Source organism: Bos grunniens, chromosome 10, assembly GCF_055505025.1.
Source record: "Bos grunniens cultivar Pamir isolate PY7600 chromosome 10, Bosgru_T2T1.0, whole genome shotgun sequence".
In the NCBI taxonomy this organism is placed as follows: domain Eukaryota; kingdom Metazoa; phylum Chordata; class Mammalia; order Artiodactyla; family Bovidae; genus Bos; species Bos grunniens.
Genome location: NC_141174.1, coordinates 29,857,384 through 29,881,622, shown reverse-complemented (window position 1 = coordinate 29,881,622; position 24,239 = coordinate 29,857,384). Strand labels below are relative to the sequence as shown.

Here is a 24,239-nt window from a genome sequence, read left to right as displayed (position 1 = left end):
AAGCCCAGGGTGGTTTCGAGTACAACAGGATTAAATCGTCTTTTTAAGCCCTTCTCAGTCCTAAATCAACAGGAGGCCATGCAGACAATGAGGAAGCTCTCCCTGTACTCTCAAGTGGGGGTTCAGTCTGTACTCAGAGCAACAGAGTGCAGTTCCAGAGTTCATTCTTCTGCTCAGGGCAGCCAGCAAGACAGTGGTGACACGGAAAGCCATATGAAGCCATGGCAGCCCGTTTTCTTACATGACTTAAATTTCTTGTGGATTCCGGAGATGTGCATAAATGTGTATGTTTGCTTTTTAAATAAAAAGAGGCACATGTGCAAACAGTACAGAGGCAGGAAGAGTGAAGTTTGGTTATAAATGACCATGTATGAGGTCTGGTGAGGCACCTGGGATAGGAGGTAAAAGAGACACAGCCCCTAGTTTCCTGGGGTAAGGGAAAAGATAGAGGGGTGCTCCCGGGTTGCTATGGAAACAGGGTGAGGAGAAGCATTTCACCCCGATTCAGGGTTTGGGGGCAGCCGCTTAGGCTCTGAGACACACAGGAAAGTCTATGTTAACTCATTTGGGAAAAAACAAAAACAAAAACCGAGGAAAGAACGTTCAAGGAAGGGTGACAGGCAGGAGTGAATGCATCGGGGGATGACTGACTTGGTGAACAACTGCATGCAGTTTCTTCCTCCGTCCTGGCTGTAAGATCACCTACAAGATTCATAGGTCAGATTACTGCAATGGCAATAGCTGTTGAGGGGGGACAAAGGATTCAATTTATGAAATGTTAAAACTGCAAATGAGCTGACCTTTTAACCAATCTTTATAGTATTAAGGGATTATATAAGTAAATTATTGGTAATTAGACTCCCCAGGGAGAATTTAATTTGCATCTAGATGTGATATGTGTTCAGTAATTCAGTACAAGTTTTACTTTGGCCAGTGCTGAGCTGGGTCTTAGGTTGGTGATAATGTAGATCAGATATAGGGTGTTATCATCTAGGCTAAATTTCATCATCTGTCAGCAAAGCGACATTAAAATCTGCTTATTTTGTGGTTACTAGATGGCTTCTAGAATTATGGTGAAAGAGAGCAGTAGAGTGATTTCTGTTCTTATGTGACCCTTATCGAAAGTTGTAAGACCATCTCAGGAATATTGATTATATAATACTTTCCCCATAATACTGAGGACTTGGGGTATATTTTCGTCTTCTTTGGATAGATGGGAAACCTGAGGCTGAAAGTAATTGGGCTGCTTACCAAAGAACTTAAACACACCACACACACACTACAAAACAAAAATTCGAGTAGGTATGATTTTAACCATACTAGAGCCTCTGCAGAGTTGGTGTCTTAGCCAAATTTATTTGGATGTTTTTTGCATTTCATTCTCTAAGATTTCTTGTATTGAACTTCAGTTTTACTGTTAAAAAGAATATAGCATACATTGATATGATGCTGTATAGATACAATTGATATATATTCCTGCTTTCTGGTATTTTTTGTAGGAAAAAAATCCTAGAAATTGAATTATTACATGCAAAGAAACGAACATAACACTTGAACAAGGTGACAAAAACACCAACTTGAAAAGATATCTGAAGCATTATTTACAATAGCCTAGACATGGAAATAATCTAAGTATCTGTCAGTGATGAATGAATACAGAAGTTGAGGTAATAGACACACAATTAAATATTACTCAACTATAAAAAATGAGGAAATCTTACCATTTATGTCAACATGGATAGACCTTGAAGGCATTATGCTAAGTGAAGTCAGACAGAAAATAACAAATACCGTATGATCTAAAAAACAAACAGGAAAACAAAACAACCAATTCACAGAAAAAGGATGTCAGATTTGTGGTTACCAGAGGCAGGGTGGAGGTGGAAGAGGAATTAGAGGAAGGCGGTCAAAAGGTTTAAACTTTTGGTTGTAAGATAAATAATTACTAGGGATATGATGTGACCAGCATGATGACTACACCTCACATTTCTGTATAATAAATAGGAAAGTTGAGAATAAATCCTGAGTTCTCATCACAAGAAGAAAATATTTTTCTTTCTTTTTATTACATCTATATGCAAAGACGAACGTTAGTTGAATGTATTGTGGTAATCATTTCACAGTATTTAATCAGACCATCATGCTGATATGCCATAGACATATACAGTGATGGTATGTCAGTTATTTCTCAGTAAAACTGGGAAAAAACATTGACAGGTATTGTCAAATTGGTTATCAAAAGAAATCATTCCCGAAATAGATACATGTGTTGAATGCTACCATGTGTCTAGCTTTACACAAAACCTTTTTAATGCATTACTTCATTCAGTCCTTGGGGGGAAAAAACCTAGGAGGAAGGTAGTACCTGATTTATAGATGAGAACAGGGAAGCTTGGCAGGATAAATACATCCAGAGCGTGGTGGGGCCAGGACTAGAGACAAGTTTATCCTCCTCTCAGCAGAAGCTGGAGGTACTTCTTTCCCTACCAGGTTGTAAGAATGGGCATGTTAACCATCTTTATAAGTATTTGCCAACTTAAGAGGTAAAATGCTATTTACCTCGCGATTCTTACATGGTTATCTTGGATAGGATTGGACATCTTGGCGTGTTTAATGTCTGTTTACATTTATGATTTTATGAATTGCCTATTCACTTCCTCTGCCCCTCCTTTTTACTAGATTTTTATCCTCTTTTCTAAATGATTTATACACATTATAAATGTAACACTTTGTCATGTGTTACAAATCGTTTTCTCCTCAATTTGTTTCAACTCTGTTTTGTTTATTGACAGTAGGACTTTAAATTTCATAGGTTACAAATCTGTGGATCTTTTATGGCTATAGAAGTTTGTTATCCTTATCCCATTCTAGGAATATTTTTTTCCCCCTGTGGTTTCTTTCTTTCTGTAATTTCCACCTTAACATTTATCTTAGATTATTTAGGTGTAAGAAGTGAGGTAAAGATATTTTCCAAAAGGCTACCTAGTTGTCTGAACACTACTTATTGAGTAAATCCATCTTTCCCACTGATTTGAACCATATTATCTTTCAGCCAAATTGATTTCTAGTTTTGGGCTGTTCTTGAAGGGGTAAAGCACTGTTTAAGTTATTGTAATTTTATAATATGTTTTAACATGTACAGCAAGTCCTCTCATTGAAATTTTTCAACAGTTTTAAAATATTTATGGTACCAAAAAAACTTTGAAAAAAATTGTTGAGTTTAAAAACATCCTTTGGGAATGTTGATTGTGATTTTGTTCAGTTTAGAGATTAGTTTAGAAAGAATTGATAGCTTTATAGTATTGGGTGTTCCAATTTAAGAACTTCATTTTTACACATCTTTTCATCTTCTTCAATTGGTTTTATAGTCTTTTTTCATATAAATCTTGCACTTCTGATAAATTATTTCCTAGATAGTTTGGTTTTTGTAGCTATATGAATGGGATTTTTAAGATTATTCTAATCAGTTCTTTTGACATAATACCTTGGCTTTTAATGACTTATTACTGTCCATCATACTGTACTCAATTTTTTAATAAATTAGGCTAAATTCTCCTGAGTTTTCTAGTCATACATTAAATAACTTCAAATAATGGTATCTTTGGCACCTTTTCCTGATAGTTTGATCTTCAAATTTCATATCTAATAATTTTAGCAACTACTTTCAGAATAATATTAAATAATAGTGGTGATAATTAGTCTTATTTGTTCTTAACTGTCACCGGAATTTAAAAAAAATTACCATTTAGCTTTTGATCTGTGAAATCATGTGTTAGTCATGTTAAAGAGACACTCTTCTAGTCTTTTTAAAAGAATTTTTTATTGGATTACAAGTTAAATTTTACCAAGTGCCTTTTTAACATCTATTGAAACTGTCATACTTATTCTTTTACCTATTAATAGAATAAGATATAATAGATTTTAGAATAATATGCCCATTGTTATGCTTCTGAGAAAATTCCTACTTGGTCACAGTGAGTTTTTCTTTTAAGGTAATGCTGAGTAGTACAGAAGTTTCTGGTTATTTGAGTATAATTGCTACTGAGAAAAGTCTACCTAAAATGACTACTTCAAAATTAGAGGTAGTCCTTTAAAATCTTTATAATTCTTTCTAAAAAGTTAGACTATTGTTTTATATAACTCTTAGTGAATTTTGATCATTATGTTTACACAGAAATCTTCTACTTTTTTTCCAGGTTTTAAAATGTATTAGCAGATTATTCTTGTACGATTCCTCTAATTTCCTTTGGAGCAGTGATTTATTTAAAAGCATTATTGAAGAAATCTTTATTTTACAATCATAAGTCTCTGCATACATTGGGAACATTCTAGAATAGTAAAGTGGAAAAGATCATTTACCATCTTTAAATGGTGCAGAGTTCTCAAGTCTTCAGATTAGGAGCCACTATCTTTAAAATGTGAGATTAGAAAAGGAACTTTGAGTGTATTCCCAGTTAATTTCTACGTATTCCAAATTAACAGAGATGGTGCTGGAAACGATGCTTTTGGGCAGGGCTCTCACTTTGTTGGGGGCAATTCCTTCACTAAGTTTTGTGGCAACACTGGCATGGAAGGAGAGTAATGAGGAGTCCTGTTTGCCAGCCAGTCGGTGAATCTAAGGTCCTAGACAGCTGGACAAGTACCGTGCAACCATGCTGCTGTCACATACTGGGACCTCAGAACCCTGGGGAACCCAGGCTCTGTGCCGACTAGCCCAAGATAGTGGGCAATGGGAATCTCAGAGTTCCAGAGGTCCAACAAAGCATGATGATTTTTTGGGCTGTTTTGCATCTTAAAGAAAGAAAAAATAATAATAATAATCTGGGAAGTATTTGAACTATCCAACTTTCTCATATATTAGATGCAGATAGATTCATTACACTCTTTTTTTCCCCCCTTCTTTTAATATATAGCTACTCTCCAGAGGGACCGAATCTTCAAACATTTTACCAGGAAGCGCCAAAGGGCTATGCGAAGGCGAGTCCACCAGATCAACGGACACAAGTTCATGGCCACATACCTGAGGCAGCCCACCTACTGCTCTCACTGCAGGGAGTTTATCTGGTAAGAAGCTCCTTGGCTTCTCTCCTGCCATGAGCTGAGACTTCCTCTGGTTGTGTGTGATTTCAGGAGAAAACATGATTATTAAGAATTGTTTTAGAATCTGATTTTTTCCCTCTTATTCTAATATGTTGACCTAGAAACGTTAATCCCCAAACCAGCAGAAAAAATTACACAATTTACAGATTAAGTTTTACATGTTATTTCTTTTGCTAGTCATTTTGGTAAAAATGTTAATGAATCATGAATTGGTCAAAAAGCAGTAATTAGAGAGGCTAATCAATTAATAAATGGTCTGCCCCTGAAGAGGAAAGAAATATCAACAGTATTTCTCTAAGAAGGTGTAAATCACATGATGACTTACAGAATTTCTGTAATTGTTTCAGCTACACTAAGCACACAGCAGTCTTCAGTCTTATCATATGTAGCTAAAGGTAATAGCTTTCGGTGACCACATACTATAATCCCTGGCATTTAAGAATTAAGATAATTAATAGTTGAGAAATTCTAGATGATTTGGAATAATATCTTATTATATATGTCACTCAAGCTTAAGTCTAAGAGGCAAATCTATAATGTGAAGTAAATTTAAGTAGTAGTTATCTTCAGTTAGAAAGTGAAGGTGAAGTCACTCAGGCATGTCCAACTCTTTGTGACCCCATGGACTGTAGCCTGCCAGGCTCCTTTGTCTATGGGATTCTTCAGGCAAGAATACTGGAGTGGGTTGCCATTTCCTCCTCCAGTCTTCAATTAGAGGCAAGATTAAACACATTTATTTGCAGAGAGAAAGAAGAAACACCCCTTCACTTGCACAAAACATACACACACCCTTCTCAGAAGGAAGAAAAACACTCTTGTATCTTGCTTTTGTTGCAAACTTTAGTCATTTGGAAGGTAAGTTTTGACCAACCTAGGCAGCATATTGAAAAGCAGAGACATTTCTTTGTCAACAAAGGTCCGTCTAGTCAAGGCTATAGTTTTTCCAGTGGTCATGTATGGATGTGAGAGTTGGACTATAAAGAAAGCTGAGCGCAGAAGAATTGATGTTTTTGAACTGTGGTGTTGGAGAAGACTCTTGAGAGTCCCTTGGACTGCAAGGAGATCCAACCAGTCCACCCTAAAGGAAATCAGTCCTGAATATTCACTGGAAGGACTGATGCTGAAGCTGAAACTCCAGTACTTTGGCCACCTGATGTGAAGAGCTGACTCATTTGAAAAGACCCTGATGCTGGGAAAGATTGAGGGCCAGAGAAGAAGGGGATGACAGAGGATGAGATGGTTGGATGTCATCACCGACTCAATGGACATAGGTTTGGGTGAACTCCGGGAGTTGGTGATCGACAGGGAGGCCTGGCATGCTGCGGTTCATGGGGTCGCAAAGAGTCAGACACAACTGAGTGACTGAACTAAACTGAACTTAGTCGTTTTGTTTAAGGCAGAAACACTTGGTTCATTTCTGCATATTGATCAATTGCTTTGTATTATGTGGGTTTTTTGTGATTACTTTGGATTTTATACCTTTTAGCAAGTCAAAATCCAGACTTAGCTTATGTTTCTGGTCTTTTAAATCATGAACAGGGTTTAGTCTATTATCCTTTTAAAATATTACTGAAGTCGATTTGCTAGTATTTTGTTGACGATTTTTTGCATCTATGTTTATCAGTGATATTGGCCTGTAATTTTCTTTTTTTGTGATATCTTTCTCTGGTTTTGGTATTAGGTTGATGATGGACCCATACAATGAGTTTGGAAGTCTTCCTTCCTCTGCAATTTTGTTAACTCTTCTCTAAATGTTTTGTAGAATTCATTTGTGAAGCCATCTAAGCGTGAACTTTGGTTTGTTAAGAGGGTTTTTTAAGTTATTATTATTACAGATTCAATTTCAGTTCTGGTAATTGGTATGTTCTGATTTTCTATTTCTTCTTGGTTCAGACTTAGGAGATTGTATCTTTCTAAGAATTTTTCCATTTCTTCTAGGTTGTCCATTTTATTGGCATATAGTTGCATATAGTAGTCTCTTATGAGCCTTTGTATTTCTGTGATGTCAGTTGTAACTTCTTTTTCATTTCTGATTTTATTGACTTGGGCCCTCTCTTTTTATCCTTGATGAGTCTGGCTAAAGGTTTATCAATTTTGTTTATCTCTTTGAAGAACTAATTTTTCGTTTCATTGATCTTTCCTATTGTTTTTTAGTTTCTATTTCACTTGTTTCTGTTCTGATCTTTGTGATTTCTTTCCTTCTACTAACTTTGAGCTTTGTTTTTTCTTTCTCTAGTTGTTTTAGGTGTAAGGTTAGGTTGTTTATGGAGCTCTTTCTTATTTCCTGAGGCAAGATTGTATCACTATAAACTTCTTTCTTAGAATTACTTTTGCCACATCCCATAGGTTTTGGATTGCCATGTTTTTGTTTTCATTTGTCTCTAGGTATCTTTTTAAAATTTCCTTTTTGATTTCTTCAGTGATCCATTGGTTGTTTGGTAGCATATTGTTTAGCCTCCACGTGTTTGTGTTTTTTGAAGTTTTTTCCTTGTAGTTGATTTCTAATCTCATAGTGTTGTGGTTGGAAAGATGCTTGATATTTCAATTTTCTAAAATTATCAAGGCTTGTTTTGTGGCCTAGCATGTGATCTAGGAGAATGCATCCTGTAGAATGTTCCATGTGCACTTGAAAATAATGTATATTCTTCTGCTTTTGGGTGATGCGTTTTATAAATATTAGTTAGATCCATCTGGTCTAATATTTTATTTAAGGCCTGTGTTTCCTTATTGATTTTCTGTCTGGATGATATGTCTATTGCTATAAGTGGTGTATTAAAGCCACCTAATATTATAGTGTTACTGTCAATTTGTCCCTTTAATGGTTGTTAATATTTGCCTTATATATTGAGGTGCCTCTATGTTGGATGCATGTATATTTACAGTTGTTACATCTTCTTCTTGGATTGATCCTTGATCATTATGTAGTGCCTTTCTCTAGCTCTTGTAAAAGTGTTAATTCTGAAGTCTATTTTGTCTGGTATAAGTATTGCTATTTGAGCTTTCTTTTGATTTCCATTCACATGGAATACCTTTTTCTATCCCCTGGCTTTCAGTCTGTGTTTCTTTAGAACTGAAGTGAGTGTCTTGTAGGTACCATAGATATGAGTCTTGTTTCTGTATTCTTTTAACCAACTTCATTTACTAAATGAAGTCAGATAGAGAAAGACAAATATCATATGATATCACTTATGCATGGAATCTAAAAAATGATACAGAGGAACTTAGTTACAAAATATAAATAGACTCACAGACATAGAAAACAAACTTATGGTTATCAAAGGGGAAAGAAGGGGACAGGGATAAATTAAGGATTCATGATTAACAGACATACACACACATATATATAAAACAGAAAAACAACAAGGACCTACTGTATAATACCAGGAACTATATTCAATATCTTCTAATAATCTATAATGGAAAAGAACCTAAAAAAGAACCTATGTATAATAAATCAGGTTGCTATACACGAGCAACTAACATAACATCATATATCAACTGTACTTCAATAAGATAAATTTTAAAAAAGAAATGACCCAAACTTTGTACACATTAAAAAATTAAATAAAAAAAAGAAAGTCTTGTCTAAACCAAAGGCCCTATACTGGTTGTTGGTATGATGAAGCCTAAAGTTATAGTCTTTAACAAAAGATTCCTATTCTCATTTTTAAATGAGAAAAATCAGCATCTCTGGCAACTTTGAGCCCATTTCTCTTCTTTACATGCTCCAGTTAGCTGTAGACACACACCTCTCCCTATTGCTGTTTATTTTATGCCAACTTTTCTTCTTTACATGACCTGGTTACTACAGGTGTTTAGTAGGCATTTTGAGTGAGAACTTTTGATCTCAACTAACATTCTAAATGGAAAGTTGCTTTATAATTTAACTAAATTTTTTTCTACCAAGGAACTTTAACTCCCACCTACCTCCCCACTCCCTACACACACACTTAAAATAATGGTATATGTGTTATATATATATATATATATATATATATATATATGATTAAGCATATAGACCCTGGCATTCATTCTCATCACCAACTAGATACGTGAACCTGGACAAGTTATATAAGCCATCAGTGTCTCTTCATCTGCAAAACAGAGATAATGATTTTATTTTATTTACATAATAAACTTCTATGTATGCTTAGAGTGCCAGGTACTGTTCTAAGTCTTTATCGACCCTTTTTATCTTCATGATGACCTTATAAAGTAAGCACTGTTATCATTATGCCTTTTATAGATTAAGAATCAATGGCTCAAAGAAGTTAACCATTTGCTCCAAAACACATCCAGGCCATCTGACTTTATGATCTGTGCTCTAGGTCATCCTATCACATGAGGATTAAGTGAGATAGTACATGTCAGCTGCTTGGCTCATTGCCTAGCACATCCTACAGGCTTAGTAAAATGTGATCTTTATTAATGAGGGTTAAAACTGTGTCGCTGTCACTCAGAGACTGTATTAGGGAGAGACAGAGATGGGAGCTATGAGCATGATGGGCATCTTGTGGTTGTACTTCTCCCCTGTAGATTCTGGGGTGATGTGGGCACAGAGAAGAGGAAAGATGCCTCAGGTCAGTCAGGTCCCCTGGACTCACCTGTTTACCTCTGTATGTATATCTGCATCTGTTTACTTCACCTTCTACACATCTTTATGTGTATGTGAGAGACAATGCTCAGTTAGGCAGTAGAGTGACACTTCAGCCTGAGGCTCAGTCACACACAGAGGAGGGCTTATTTTCACTAAGGACTAGGGGGATTGCCACAGAGGTTGGTGGAATGAGAATTGGCAATACTTACCTGTTTTTATGATTTGGAGTATTCTAATTTATCAGTTTCCTTTTTGTCTTATGGTAACAAGCACTCAAAAAGGACATCATTGCTGCTGCTTCTCTGAAATTTTATTTTTTATAAAGGACTAGAGGATGAAATTTATTTTTCTTAAGTACTGTGATTATAGAAGTTGTTGCTGAAATGTTTGACTAATGGTTACTTTTTTCCCTATTGTCTTGAACCAGGGGTGTATTTGGAAAACAGGGTTATCAATGCCAAGGTAAGAAAACATTTTTGAAAGTATATTTAATCTTGTTCCTGTGTTAAGTGATTATACCATAAGAACATTATCAGAACTTGATCAAATTGACATTTATAGAATACTCCATCTAAGAGCAGCAGAATACAGATTCTTCGTCAGTTTCGTAGGAAAATTTACCAACAGAGACCACATTCTAGGCTGTAAAACCAATAATAACAAATATAAAATAATTGAAATCCTAAAAAGTATCTTCTCATACAGCAGTGTAATTAAACTGAAAATCAATAGCAGAAAGATAATTAAAACACTTTCAAATATTTGGAGATTAAGCAATATATTCTAAATGGCTAGTGGGTCAAAGAAGACTTAAAAGGAAATTAAAAAAAGATTTTAAACCCAATGAAAATACAGTTTATCAAAGTTTGTGAGAAGCAGTGAAAGCAGTGCTGAGAGGAAAAATTATAGTATTAAGTGTATAGATTACAAAAGAAGAAAGATCTAGAATCGATAATCTAACTTTCCATCTCAGAAAGGAGAGAAACTTAAGCCTAAAATGAGTGGTAGAAAATAAATAATAAAAATAGAGTGGGAAACAGTGAAATTTAAATTAGGGAAACAATAAAGAAAATCCACTAAATCCAAAGCTAGTTCTCTGAAAATATCAATAAAGTTAATAAACCTGTAGCCAAGCTGACTGTGAAGAACACAAATGCCTCAGAATATAAATTTTTTCTATGTGAAGGATTCCCTCATATAAAAAGACCAGTTAGTTCCCTGGGCACTTTCAGTTCGGTTCTCCTGAGAATTCAATCTGATGAAAGCTAGATTTGTTTTAGACTATAGTACTATTTACTGACTTGTCATCTGTCTTTATGTATTTAATCCTGGAAAATTTCATAAGTCTTGAAAGATCTTAAAAATGATGTGTATTTTTAATATTGCTTCATTGCTCTTTAATGGAAATTGGACTGTGTCTACACTCTATCAGTGATCTAAATGAAAATGAAGAAAAAGTTATTTATAAAGTTCTAGCTATTCAAACAATTGATTGAGTCATTCTGCAGCTACTTAGTGAATGCCTACTTTGTTCAAGTCGTCATGCTGGCTGGGAATCCTGAGTACACTGGAGGCCATATGTGGAACACTTTAAATGAGGGAGGCCAGCTAAAAGTTTAGGAGATCAGAGGAGGGAGAGAGTTTCAGTCTAGAAGGGAAGTCATGGGGAGTGTGTTTCCATGGAAGAAACATTTTTATACGTTTCGTGTCCTGTTATAAATTTGATTTAGTTAAGTGATAGGAAAGGAAGATGTCCTGGGAATTGAGAAGGACGTGGACAGTGTGTGGAGGAGGGTGAAGACTTACCCAGGAAGAGCAGCTAGTCTAGTTTTTAACGGGACAAAATCATCAGAGAAGAAATGTGACAAGTGAGTCTGGAGTGGGCTTGACAGACCCTGAAACTCATCTGGAAAACTTCAGCTCTGTTCTGACTGATAGTGAGACACGATTGGGTGCTTCAGATCATGGGGCTGAGGATACCAGCATCATACTGTGAGATGATTCCTCTGGAGGTAGGCACGGGAAGGATTAAAGCCAGGAATGATGACATTGGTTCCAGACTTGAGTATGAAGTTTGAGCATGAGCAAAGGCCTGAGTTAGGGTGAGGGTAAAGAATATAGGAAGGACGGGGCTGGGCTTCCCGTGAGCCCAGCGTCTAAATCAGGCCATGTTGGCATGTGCGGCCCTTGTTACTCCACTGAAACTGGCTAGGCTGTCAGCCTCTGATAAATGTATAACTACTGGATTTAATTCCCTAGTGTGCACCTGTGTTGTCCACAAACGCTGCCATCATCTAATTGTTACAGCCTGCACTTGCCAAAACAATATTAACAAAGTGGATTCAAAGGTAAGACAGCAGTTTGCTGATTGTCTACACATGCTTATGTGTGCACATTCTCTCTCTCCCTCTCTCCCTCCCTCCTCCTTTTTCTCTCCCTCTCCGCCTCTGTATCTCTCTCTTTCTCTCTCTCCCTCTGCCCCTCTTTGCTGCACCCCCCACTTTCCTTCCATATTCCTTGAAGCCAACGATGGTATCAGAATTGAAATGTCTCTCCTTTTTATATTATGGGGTTGTATTTCTGCACTTGCTTAGCTTAACCTGTCCTTAAGATAATTCTATTAGTTGTCATCTGGGTAGAAGCTCTAGGGATCAGTTCTTCTAATTTGAAGAGAGATTTGGAATTGTGAGAAGTTCCCTGAGTTTGGCATTGGATGACTGGTATTTGAGTGTAGAATCCAGCCTCTGCTAGCTATCTTCTCTCTCAGCCTAAATCTTAAAATAGGATCAATACTGCAAGACACAACTGATGTGATAAATATGTTGTTAACTGTAAATTGCACTCCCTAAATAAAGTGACTGTTGGCCCCTTCCAGCCTGTCTAGGAATTTCAGGGAAGATGTTTACTTATACATAAATTCTTGAACTTCACTCTTGCCATTTTGCGTCCAGCTGAGGTGGGTATAACACTCTAAATTCTGAAGGTAGAAGGAGGGTGAAATATGACCAACAGTTAGTGGTAAATTCACAGGTTCACTGAAGAGTCTGGCTCTGAATTGATGGTCCTTTACTGTGTACACCAGGATTGCTACAGAGTACACGTAGAGACATGTGTTCTTTCTTTTGAGAAAGAGGCCAGAAAGGTTTCAAGAGGAGTAATATTACCCCATTCCTTGTTATGCTTGGCTCTTTGCTATTTCTTTAAATTTGATGTAGCCTATAGAGCATACGCCTAATCTAATTATTTGCTGAAAATAGTATGTGAGATTACACCTGATCCAAGAAGTGATTGTATGTAACATCAAAGCAGAATCTTTGCACTGAGATACCAAAATCCAAAGACAGGCAGAGGCTGGAAGGGAGGAATAAGATCCCCACTTGAATGTCACTTTGGAGTGAATTCCTTAGGTGATTCCATGTCCGCTAGGTACCACCCTCTGCCCTGTCCTCATGATACAATGAATTTGTGGAAGAACTTGTGATGATAGTAAGTGTATGTAAAGTCTATAAAAGGCTTGTTTAATCCTGAAGTTCAAAGGTTCTTGGAAATGGACATAAGTGTGAGAGGATTGGTAGGGAGAGACACACAGCTTGAATATAAAAGGTGAATTGAAAATTCAAATTTCTTTTAAGCTCCCAAGATGGAGAACAATCTTGTATACCACATGTTTCTGTCCAGTCTTGTTCACTAGAAAACGTGCTCAGTCTGCATTGTCAGGCCTGGGTAATTCATTGCTGCTGAGCAGTAATGACGTACCCATCTCAGGTGTGATAGTAACACCATGAATTTGGTGGGCTCCTGTTAATGGTTTTCGCAGAAGGTGTGGCATTTCAGCTCTTGTCCTCCTGTTTCCTTTTTACAGACTGCTGAGCAGAGGTTTGGAATCAACATCCCACACAAGTTCAGCGTCCACAACTATAAGGTGCCGACGTTCTGCGACCACTGTGGCTCCCTGCTCTGGGGCATAATGCGACAAGGACTTCAGTGTAAAAGTGAGATGCTGGGGTGTGGGGTAGCCGCTTCCTCATGAGAACACCTTGCTTCGAGCTTTCCAAATTCTGCAGTTCAGAATCTGACCTAGAACTGGTGGTTTTAGACCTTTTATAAACAAACATCTCTGTGACTCTAGATTGTCCCTTGTCAGGCATGTACAGAGAGCTGCACTTGATCCACAAACGTCCTAACTACAGCATGTTTACGCAGTTGCTAAATTAAATGTCCCATCTCATTAGCTAGGCTGCTGGCTATCCTCTATTGAGTGCTGAGTACAGGCTAGTCATTGTGTATTTCAATATGTATGTGAAAGAGGAAAAAATGGCATCTGGTCAGAAATGGACGATAGTAGGAGGTGAGGTGGTCAGCAGAGAAGGTTGGCTTATGAGAAAAGAACTGGCAAGAGAGGTGGTCTGATGACCTCACCAGAAATAAGCAGAAATTGAGTTACAAAGGCATTGCTGGAGCTGCCCTGTGTCTTCTCAAAGAGCTTGATAGAGATCGGAAGGTAGGTGGGATGAAGGACTCTTCAGCTTTGGCCCCATGTGGGCTTGTACTTCAATAGCTATGCCCAAGGGAGCCTGAGTTTTGGGCTTTTGCCTTAGCAAAGGGTCAGGAAATGAGGGTTGATCCCTGTCCCGTTAGGAGTTGAGAGGCTATTGGCCTGGAGTCATCTCTCACTGAGTGTTTCTGAAATAGTCTGGCTGTCGTGGGATGCACTGTCCCCTGCTGAAACACATGTGAAGTTCATGTGACTTAGACACATTCTAAGTCACCAGAGGAAGGCAGAGTTCATGTCAATAAAACTGGGTAACTTCCACTGGCTGGACTTACCAAACCTGCTTCTATTACCAACAAGGGGCTAGTCCCTTGTTTTTAAGACAGGCCAATTCTTTTGTTTCTCCAGAGCCCCATTTGATTATTCTTTTTCCATGTGTGCTTTGTGTGTGTGGGCTTCCCTGGTGGCTTAGAAGGTAAAGAATCCACCTGCAATGCAGGAGACCTGGGTTCCATCCCGGGGTGGGGAAGATCCCCTGGAGGAGAGCATGGCAACCCACTCCAGTATTCTTGGCTGGTGAATCCCCATGGACAGAGGAGCCTGATGGGCTACAGTCCATGGGAGTCACAAGGATTCTTTTTTCATAGATATGTGAAATAAATTCTTTTTCAACCAAAACAGCAGACAGTGCCCGTGTGGCTTTGTTTTAGGCACTGCTTAATCATTAGCTGGGTGGTGTCCCTTTCTAGGGTGAAAGTCACTTTCTGCTCTTGTATGCTCTGTACAGAGCCATGGGTGGGGCTCATCTGCATGGTTCTTGTCCCTGGTGGTGCTAAGGATAGCACACCTACAGAATTCCTATAATTGTTGCTGTTATTGTCACGTGGTACTTTAGAAAGGCCACTACTGGCTTGTATGTCTCCGTACCAGCCTTCCTGAGAGAGGAGGATGTCCTATAAAGCTAATAAAGCTTAAGCCTCAGAGTCCCTCCCTTGCAAGGCACCTTCCAAGCTCTCTACTTGATGGAGTGTTCTTTTCCTTTTTTAAAATGATTGTGTTATTTATTTTTGACTGTGCTGGGTCTTCGTTGCTATACATGGGCTTTTCTCTAGTCGCAGCGAGCAGGACTACCCTGTAGATGTGGTCCCCGGGCTTCTCATTGCAGTGGCTTCTCTTGTTGGGGAGAACGGGCTCTAGGGTGTGCGGGCTTCAGGAGCTGTGGCTCCCGGGCTCTACAGCACAGACTCAATAGTTGTGGCACACCAGCTTGGTTGCCCCACAGCATGTGGGAGCTTCCTGGACCAAGGATCGAACCAGTGTCTCCTACATTGTCAGGCGGATTCCCAACTACTGAGCCACCAGGGAAGCCCCAGAGTGTTCTTTTTCTCAAAGAAGAGAACCCTAAATTGCATAAATTTAGCCCCCACAAAATCTGGATCTGTGCATCCTTCCAAAGATGGGCTGACACACCCCAAACATGTATTATGCTGTTTCATTTCTGCCTCCCCTCTGCAGAACCAGGTCAAGAAACCGTATCAGAACTTTGTGCTGATTAAACCTCAGGTCTTTCATCATCCCAAGTCAGCTTCCTGTGCGCCAGGAGCTTAGCTTGCTTCACTCTGCTCTTCCAACTGCCACTTACTTTGACCTTTAAATCAATTGCTTTTTGTCACCCGTGAAGCCACAGGCTGAAAGCCCTGAGAAAGGCAGCCACACAGGATGCCGCGTTCTGTGCTGTGGGGGCCACCCAAAGACAGTGCTCAGAAGGAAGGCTGTACTTAGAGGTTTTCTCTCAGACTCACGTTTCACTGTTTGAACAGCCATCTATACATGGCTTTGTGATTACTACCTTTTTTGAGAGGCACAAGAAAGAGTATAAAGTCACTTGGCATGTTTCCTTGTTACTTAGTTGACTGAGCTGTCACACTGATGAACATTTTAATCTGTGTTGAATCATGCTGGGAAACCGGTGATGATTGTTAAAATGTAGCATAGTTGAATGTCTTTCATCAAGTCGCAGTGGGAAAAAAAAAAGGTATTTGAAATTTATTCTTCAGTGTGCTAGGCTTTCGGCTTCTGCACAAAACAGAAATAGAGAAAGTCAGGGATTTACTTACATTCTGCTGCTGCTAAGTCGCTTCAGTCGTGTCCGACTCTGCCTTAGATGGCAGCCCACCAGGCTCCCCTGTCAGGGATCATTATTTGAGTCCGTTGAATTTTAAGAGCAGATGGCATTGTTCAGCCTGTGCTGTTGCCCAGCCACAGCCTCTCAGGTCATCATGGTTCTGTTTTACATCTCATGTTGACGTGGCTCTTTTCTGAACATGGATTCCTTTCTCCTCTTCCCTCCAGTATGTAAAATGAATGTACACATTCGATGTCAGGCGAACGTGGCCCCAAACTGCGGGGTAAACGCGGTGGAGCTGGCCAAGACTCTGGCAGGAATGGGCCTCCAACCCGGAAATATTTCTCCAACCTCGGTGAGCCTTTACTGTTTTCCCATATTATAATCTGGACATTGTTCCCAGATGTGGTGAGTCCTCGTGTTGTGTGTGGCGTGATCCAAGTCCTAGTCTCAGCAAATACGGTAAACAGATTTATTGCATTTTTAAAGAGCATTTTCTTCTACAAATAAGGTTCTATATACAGTTATGTAACAACAAATAGTGAGTGTGCAGACATTGCAATAAGCAGAAAAAGGATTTTTTTTTTTTTTTGGTAAATCAGCTTCCTGTCATTGTGGTCTGGTGAAAAGCCTGGAATCCAGGGGCCTGGGTTCTGCTCTTGGTGGGGTCCCCAGCTGTACAGCTGGCCAGTAACTTGTGGGCCTCTGCTTCCTCCTCTCTGAAAGCGTTGAACTTGAAGAGCTGACACTCTCCACAGCCCTGGAATCCAGAGTGTGAAGTTTTTGTATGGATCGTGAACTTATCTCTGGTCCAGCCACAGACAGGAGTTCCTTCCTCTCGGCTCTCGGGGGTGGGTGGAGTGGGTCTGTTGCTGTGTGCATTTTGTCTTGCCCCCTCCCTGAGTGACCCATAGCCTCCCCTGGTCTGTTAGAGCTTCAGCCGCATCCTAATCCTGCCTTGCTAGCTGGGGTCTGCCGAGAACTGAGGAATGATCCGTGGCTATGGCTGTGGCTTCTCAAATGTGTAGCTTGATGTCTGGTTCAGGAAAATTCTAGACTGAACTGGCAAATATCTTTGGATACTTAGGAAGGGAAGTGCAATCACTGTGAGGTGCTTGGTTGTCCAAAAAATGTCATCACTAACCACCTCTACCAGGTGGAGGGCCCCACCTGGTAGATCGGGGCCTTGGACTGACATTGTATTTCTTGATTTGAGGAAAAGTACAGTGAATGTGGCTCAGTCGTGTCCAACTCTTTGCAGCCCCCTGGACTCTAGCACACCAGGCACCTCTGTCCATGGGATCTCCCAGGCAAGAATACTGGAGTGGGTTGCCATTCCTTTCTCTGGGGAATCTTCCTGACCCAGGGATTGTCTCCTGCGTTGGGAGGTAGATTCTTTACCATCTGAGCTACCAAGGAAGCCCAGGTGGTGCTAGTGGTAAAGAACCCACCTCCTAACACAGTTGTAAGAGATGCAGGTTCCATTCATGGGTTGGGAATATCCCCTGGAAGAGGACATGGCAACCCACTCCAATATTCTTGCCTGGAGAATCTCATGGACAGAGGAGCCTAACAGGCTACAGCCCTTAGGGTTACACAGAGTCAGACATGACTGAAGTGACTTAGCATGCGTGCACGCAGACTGCTATGCCTGAAGAGTGTCAGGTTAGGGCTTTCAGCCTGCCCCAGAGCTTCTGAAACTCCATGGGAATGAGCTGAGCCATGCGGCACAATCTCCAAGAATGGGCAGTGTCACATGTCATTTGAACCAAGTATCTTTAATGTTCTGACACTTAATTGTGAGAAAACCCAAATTATCTGTCATCTGACAGTTCATCACTAAAGAGTGACGTCTTCAGTCTATCAAAAGAGAAGAATGGGTTAAAAGAAAAAAAAGATTGAGAAACACTGGCTTGAAGTTTTCTGGCCAGGGCCAGCCCAACCAGGGGAAGGATTTATGTGGAGGAAGTGAAATTCAAGCTGGTAAAGTTTTTCTGTCTTGGAAAAATTTATGAGGAGAAACTATGAAAACAATTGGATTTTTAAAAATGATCCATTTTGTGTCTTCAATCACGGTTTCACTTGGTTGAATAAGTACAATCCTTGCAGTTTCAGGCTGTTGCCCAGCTGTTTATGGCAAACATTGCTTAGAAGTTGCCCCAAATTAGCTGTTTTCTAGTAGGTCAAATGCTCTAAGATGTTAGACTTCTGGTCTCTCGTCTATTCTGGTCTGCTTGTCTTAAATATCCCAAGATGGACATCTGCACTGTCGTCTTGTCTGTAGGTAGCGTCCTCTGCAGGATGGGGCTGGAGAACTCCCTGAAGAGTTCTTCTGGTTCCATCTGGTGAGCTAGGAGCTCTCACTGTATTGGCGGTTAATCTTTCTGGAGGGCAAGTTGACCGTGCATCCGAAGTCTTCAAACTTAAATCCCTGGTTCAGAGAGTTCCCTTTTGGGAAAGTTATCTGAATAGAGGATGCTAATGATGAGCTTGCTGATAGTGATGACAATGCAGCTTAGGTTTATTGAATGTGCCAGGCACTGATCTAAGAGCTTTAGGCGCAGTTATTCATTTACTCCTCATAACGAGCCACGTGGCAACTGCTGTAACTTCTCCTTTGTTAGGAGTGGAAACTGAAGCACAGAGAGGTGGGTGACTGGTCCACGGTCACAGGGTTGGGTTGCAGAGCTGTGATTTGAACCCAGGCAGCCTGCTTGAGAGCCCAGACTCCTTATCACCCTGATATGAAGATTTGCATGCAAGTACAATCACTGAGTGTTATCTATATAGAGAAAAATGGGGATATTCTGTATGTCCAGTATCAGGGGAGTTACTGAATCAATTGTGATATATCCATAAAATGAATTATTGGACAGCTTTTTAAACTGATGTTTAAAACTCATGTTCTTGAAGGACATTTAGAACTGTGCATAATATGTTAATAGCATGCAATTAACATAATATGTTAGTATGATAATAGCATGCAAAATGTTAAATTAAAATTAAAATTATGAAACAACAATTTCATTGTCTTTTTAAAAATTAATCAAGCGTAAAGATCGATGTGTGTATATTTATGTTGTTTTTATTTTTTGTTGAAGAGGGCTGATGAGATTATAGGTGTTGTCGATGTTATCCTTCATATATTTGCTCATTGTTCCAATATTTACATTAATTTTCATTTCTCTTCTATAATTTAAAATGTATATTATCACGTTACTTCTTTTGTTCTCATTTTGATTTTCTGAGCAGTTGTGAAATCTGCTACTTGTAGGACTTGGACACCAGATGGCGCTCTTAGAATGTGGTCACCTATGGAAAGCAAGCAGGTGGCCCAGGCTGAGACAGTGTTTCTGTATACTGCCATTTGAGCACAAACTGAAACTCAGTGGCTTAGATATATTTTTAAATGCTGCTGCTGCTGCTGCTGCTAAGTCGCTTCAGTCATGCCCAACTCTGTGCGACCCCGTAGACGGCGGCCCACCAGGCTCCCCCTTCCCTGGGATTCTCCAGGCAAGAACACTGGAGTGGGTTGCCATTTCCTTCTCCAGTGCATGAAAGGGAAAAGTGAAAGTGAAGTCGCTCAGTCGTGTCCGACTCTTCGAGACCCCATGGTCTGCAGCCTACCAGGCTCCTCTGTCCATGGGATTTTCCAGGCAAGAGTACTGGAGTGGGGTGCCATTGCCTTCTCCAATTTTTTTTTTTTTTAAATGATTCTTACCCAAATACAGTAAGCACAGATCAGGAGTTTATGCTGAAGCAGCTTTGAGTGGCAAAACCTGATCACATGTCAAGCTGTATTAATCTCTCCCCATGTGCTATATTGAGGGGTGAAGCTGCAAGTAAGGTCTTCTCCATCTGTAACTGCTTCAAGTTCCACTGGGATTTCTGATTCCATGTATTTCTTCTTTGCAGAAGCTTGTTTCTAGATCAACCCTAAGACGACAAGGAAAGGAGAGCACCAAAGAAGGAAATGGCATTGGGGTAAATTCCTCCAACCGACTTGGGATCGACAACTTTGAGTTCATCCGAGTGTTGGGGAAGGGCAGCTTTGGGAAGGTGAGTCTTGGCTTCAGCTGTTTGGGTTAAAGGAAGCCTGCTCCATGGAGGTTGTTTGTCTGTACAGAAATGTATCCACACGCCTGTTTCCCACCTGCCATCGGCCTTCTGCCCCAGGCAAGGCCATACCCTAAGAGCTGCAGGAGTTCTCCTGCTCACGCTCCTTCGTGCTGCTTTGCCATAGGTGATGCTCGCAAGAATCAAGGAAACAGGAGACCTCTATGCTGTGAAGGTGCTGAAGAAGGACGTGATCCTGCAGGACGACGATGTGGAGTGCACCATGACCGAGAAAAGGATCCTGTCCCTGGCCCGCAGTCACCCCTTCCTCACGCAGCTCTTCTGCTGCTTTCAGACCCCTGTAAGTATGACCCCCATTCACCACCCCATGGCCTCCTTTCTTCGAAAGTTTAGACTGCAATATGTCGAAGCTTTCATAAAGTAGCAGATCAGAAACTTTGGGGGGTGGAGACTTCCAAGGTAGGGTCATTTGAAGTACCCAGTGACTTCTGATGACCAGAACCAATGAACTAACCGCTTCCTTTCATGTTGTCCTGGAGAAGGATCGATTTGAGGGTTGTGTGTCCTGAGATTAAAAATGTCTTTGTACATAAGTCTTCTCTAGCAGAGTGAAGGTTACAGAAGTCCAAGAAGACAGTAAACATCATGGGCTGCTTATCCTGGTGACTTTGACCTTGGCTCTATTGCTAAATGCTAAACTGTTTCTGACCTGGGGAAAAGAGTTCAGACCAGGATAGGCCCAAAGAGGGCACCTTGACTTGTAATGTTCCAAGGCCTTGCTCCTGGCCTCAATCAAGGACCCTTTGCTTGATTCTGTGGACTGATCCTGGGATTCTGTCTACCCCATCATGGGGTGGGAACTTCCCTGGTGGCTCAGATGGTAAAGCGTCTGCCTGCAATGCGGGAGACCTGGGCTCAATCCCTGGGTCAGGAAGATCCCCTGGAGAAGGAAATGGCAATCCACTCCAGTACTCTTGCCTGGAAAATCCCATGGACGGAGGAGCCTGGTAGGCTACAGTCCATGTGGTCGCAAAGAGTCGAACACGACTGAGCGACCACTTTCATCATGGGGTGCAATTAGGAATGCTTTTGACTGTGGTTAACAGAATATATGACTGGTAGTGGTTTACGCAATAAACAGGAAGGATGAGTTTAGTTCATAGTAGAGGCTTTTTTCTTGAGAAGTCTCATGATAGCACTATTAGGATTGTATGAGATACTTAGTGTCATTCGGCATCTTTTCTGCTTGAGGTCTCAAGGTACTTGCCCTAATATCACAGCCCTAACCATCTCACATCACATGACAACATCTAAAGCAGGAAGCACAGGGAGCAGAGGTCGAAGGGCTTCATGCACTTTCCTCTTATCAGGGATAGAAAAATCTTTCCTAGACTTGAGTTATATGCTCATCCTGAGTTGCAGAGGAGGCTGGAAGAGCGAATATCTAGCCGAGATAAGCTGCTTTGTCACAATGGGCTCCCATCCACCTGACTCATCCCTGAGGCGGGGCATTCTGCAGCCCACTTAGACTGGGCTCAGGACTGGGCTTCTGCTGTCAATGGAGAGGGGAGAGAGCTCCTATGAAGGCATCGGGAGGGTCTGGCAGTTATTTCCCAACCTTCTTGCTTCTCAAAGGCATTCTGAAAGAGAATTCAGGACACGTCCCTTGTCTCTGCCACCATCAGGGAGGTAAAGGCTGTGGTAGGAGTGGGATGGGGGCGTCACACCTGGTCCAGGGATGTTGCAAGGCATTTCTAGGGAAAGTGACAGCGACACTGGAACCAGAAGGACCGGTTAGAATTAGTCAGGCAGAGAGAGTGAAAGGGAGTGTGTTGTACAAGGTGAACAGCTCCAGTGGGTCTACCAGTAAACAGGTCTTCTATGGTAGCTCAGTCAGTAAAGAATCCGCCTCCTAAACAGGAGATGCAGCTTCGGTCCCTGGGTCAGGAAGATCCCCTGGAGAAGAAAATGGCAACCCACTCCAGAATTCTTACCTGGAAAATCCCATGGACAGAGGAACCTGGAGGGCTACAGTCCATGCAGTCGCAAGAGTCGGACATGACTGAGCGACTAAACCACCATCAGTAAACAGGAACAAAAAGGGTGAATAAAGCCCACAAGCGTAAAATGTGAGGTTGAGAAGGGGCCTGGGGAGAACTGGGGCTGAAGAAGTGGGGCAGGCCAGGACCAGGCTGTGAGAGCCTTGAAGGCTCTGTTAAAAGAGCTTGTATTTTAGCCCTAAGAATGAATGAAAGACATTTAAGCAGAAGAATGATATTCCAGATTGCAGATTTAAACTATGAAAAAGCAAATTTTTTGTATGCAGTGGGTAATATAAGCATTCTCCAAGTATTCATCTCCTGTCTTTGATCGAAACTATTATTAGTAGTTTCACGTATAGCCTTTCAGAGAATTGTTTGTACGCAAAAGCATACATACACACAACATATATGCATCTGTATTTATTTTTAAAAAATAACATAAATGGTGGTATATATTTGCACGCCATTCTGTACCCTCCTTTTAAAAAATATTTGTTTATTTTTGGCTGCCCTGGGTCTTGGTTGTGGCGCACAGACTTCATTCCAACACGTGGGCTTCTCTCTAGTAGAGGCACGCATGCTCAGTAGCTGTGGCGCTCGGGCTGAGTTGCCCTGAAGTGTGTGGGATCTTAGTTCCCCAACCAGGGATCGAACCTGTGTCACCTGCATCGGAAGACAGAGTCTTAACCACTGGATCACTAGGGAAGTCCCCCACCCTGTCTTCTTAAGGAAAAAATCCAAAATGGTTTTATTAAGAGAGTAAATCTCTGTAATACATCTTGCAAAATTTATACTTTTTAAAAATTTGCACATTAAAAAATGAAATATAATTGACATTTAACATTGTTTTAGGTGTACAAAAAATGATTTTATATTTCCGTATGTAGTAAAATGAGCACCACAACTAAATTTAGTTAGCATCTATCAACATGCTTAGTTAACAGAATTTTTTTCTTGTGTTGAGAACCTTTAAGAAATACTTTCAGCAACTTTCATATATTCAATACCATATCATTAACTGTAGTCACCACATTGTACATTGCATCCCCATTCACCTTATTTGTCTGAAAAAAAGCAATGTATAATGAGATTGTCTCATATTTGAATATACCTGACTGCCTCATTTATAATGGCTGCATAGTATTCCATTTTAAGACCATAATACAAATTATTTAACCTATTTCCTATTGGTAAATACTTAGGTTATACTTAACTTTTATTTCAATCAAATTTACAATGAGTCCCTTGTACTTTTATCTTATGTACCTGTGCTATGATTTCTATATGGGACACTATGGGAAGTGGTATTGCTTGGTCAAAAATGGATGGATTTATGATTCTGATGGGGTCTAGTGGGCCTTCTCCCCTATCATGGCTGAAAATAGCTAAGACTTTATCGCTTATATACCAGGCACTGTTCTAAGTGCCTTGTGTGTATTATCAATCTTTATGGTAATCCTGTGAAGTAAGTTCTGTTCACATCACTCCCATTTTACAAATGAGCAAACTGAGGCAGGAAGAAATTTAGCTTCCAAGTGGCAGAGGTTTTAAAGCCAGGCAGTCTGACTGCTGAGCCCCAGCTCTTTCCACTTGCTGGCCGTATTTCTAAATTCACACTCCCAAACCACATTTGAGAAGGCTTATTTCCCCTCCTCTCCTGTTACGACGCTGCCTATCGTTTTGATGGCTGGAGAGATTTTTTTTTAACGTGACTTTGGAGTTCTAACTGGCATTTCTCCAACAGAAAGTGAGGCTGAACATCACATATGTGTAAGGGCCCCTTGTGTTGGCAAAGGCACATGTGCA

General features: G+C 40.3%; 1 protein-coding gene across 5 annotated transcripts in view; it reads left to right on the top strand.

Moving 5' to 3' along the window:
* PRKCH (protein kinase C eta) overlaps positions 1-24,239 on the top strand; it is a 233,160-nt gene that overhangs the window by 118,411 nt on the left and 90,510 nt on the right. For 4 of the 5 annotated variants that reach the window (XM_086320372.1, XM_086320374.1, XM_086320373.1 and 1 more), the window contains exons 3-9: positions 4,914-5,064; positions 10,125-10,159; positions 11,957-12,045; positions 13,560-13,689; positions 16,542-16,669; positions 20,230-20,373; positions 20,558-20,731. In XM_086320372.1, coding sequence (XP_086176498.1) covers positions 4,914-5,064; positions 10,125-10,159; positions 11,957-12,045; positions 13,560-13,689; positions 16,542-16,669; positions 20,230-20,373; positions 20,558-20,731 — 851 coding nt within the window. Of the gene's footprint in view, positions 1-4,913; positions 5,065-10,124; positions 10,160-11,956; positions 12,046-13,559; positions 13,690-16,541; positions 16,670-20,229; positions 20,374-20,557; positions 20,732-22,311; positions 22,743-24,239 lie in introns of those variants that run through there. The other variant, XM_086320377.1, reaches the window with a different exon arrangement.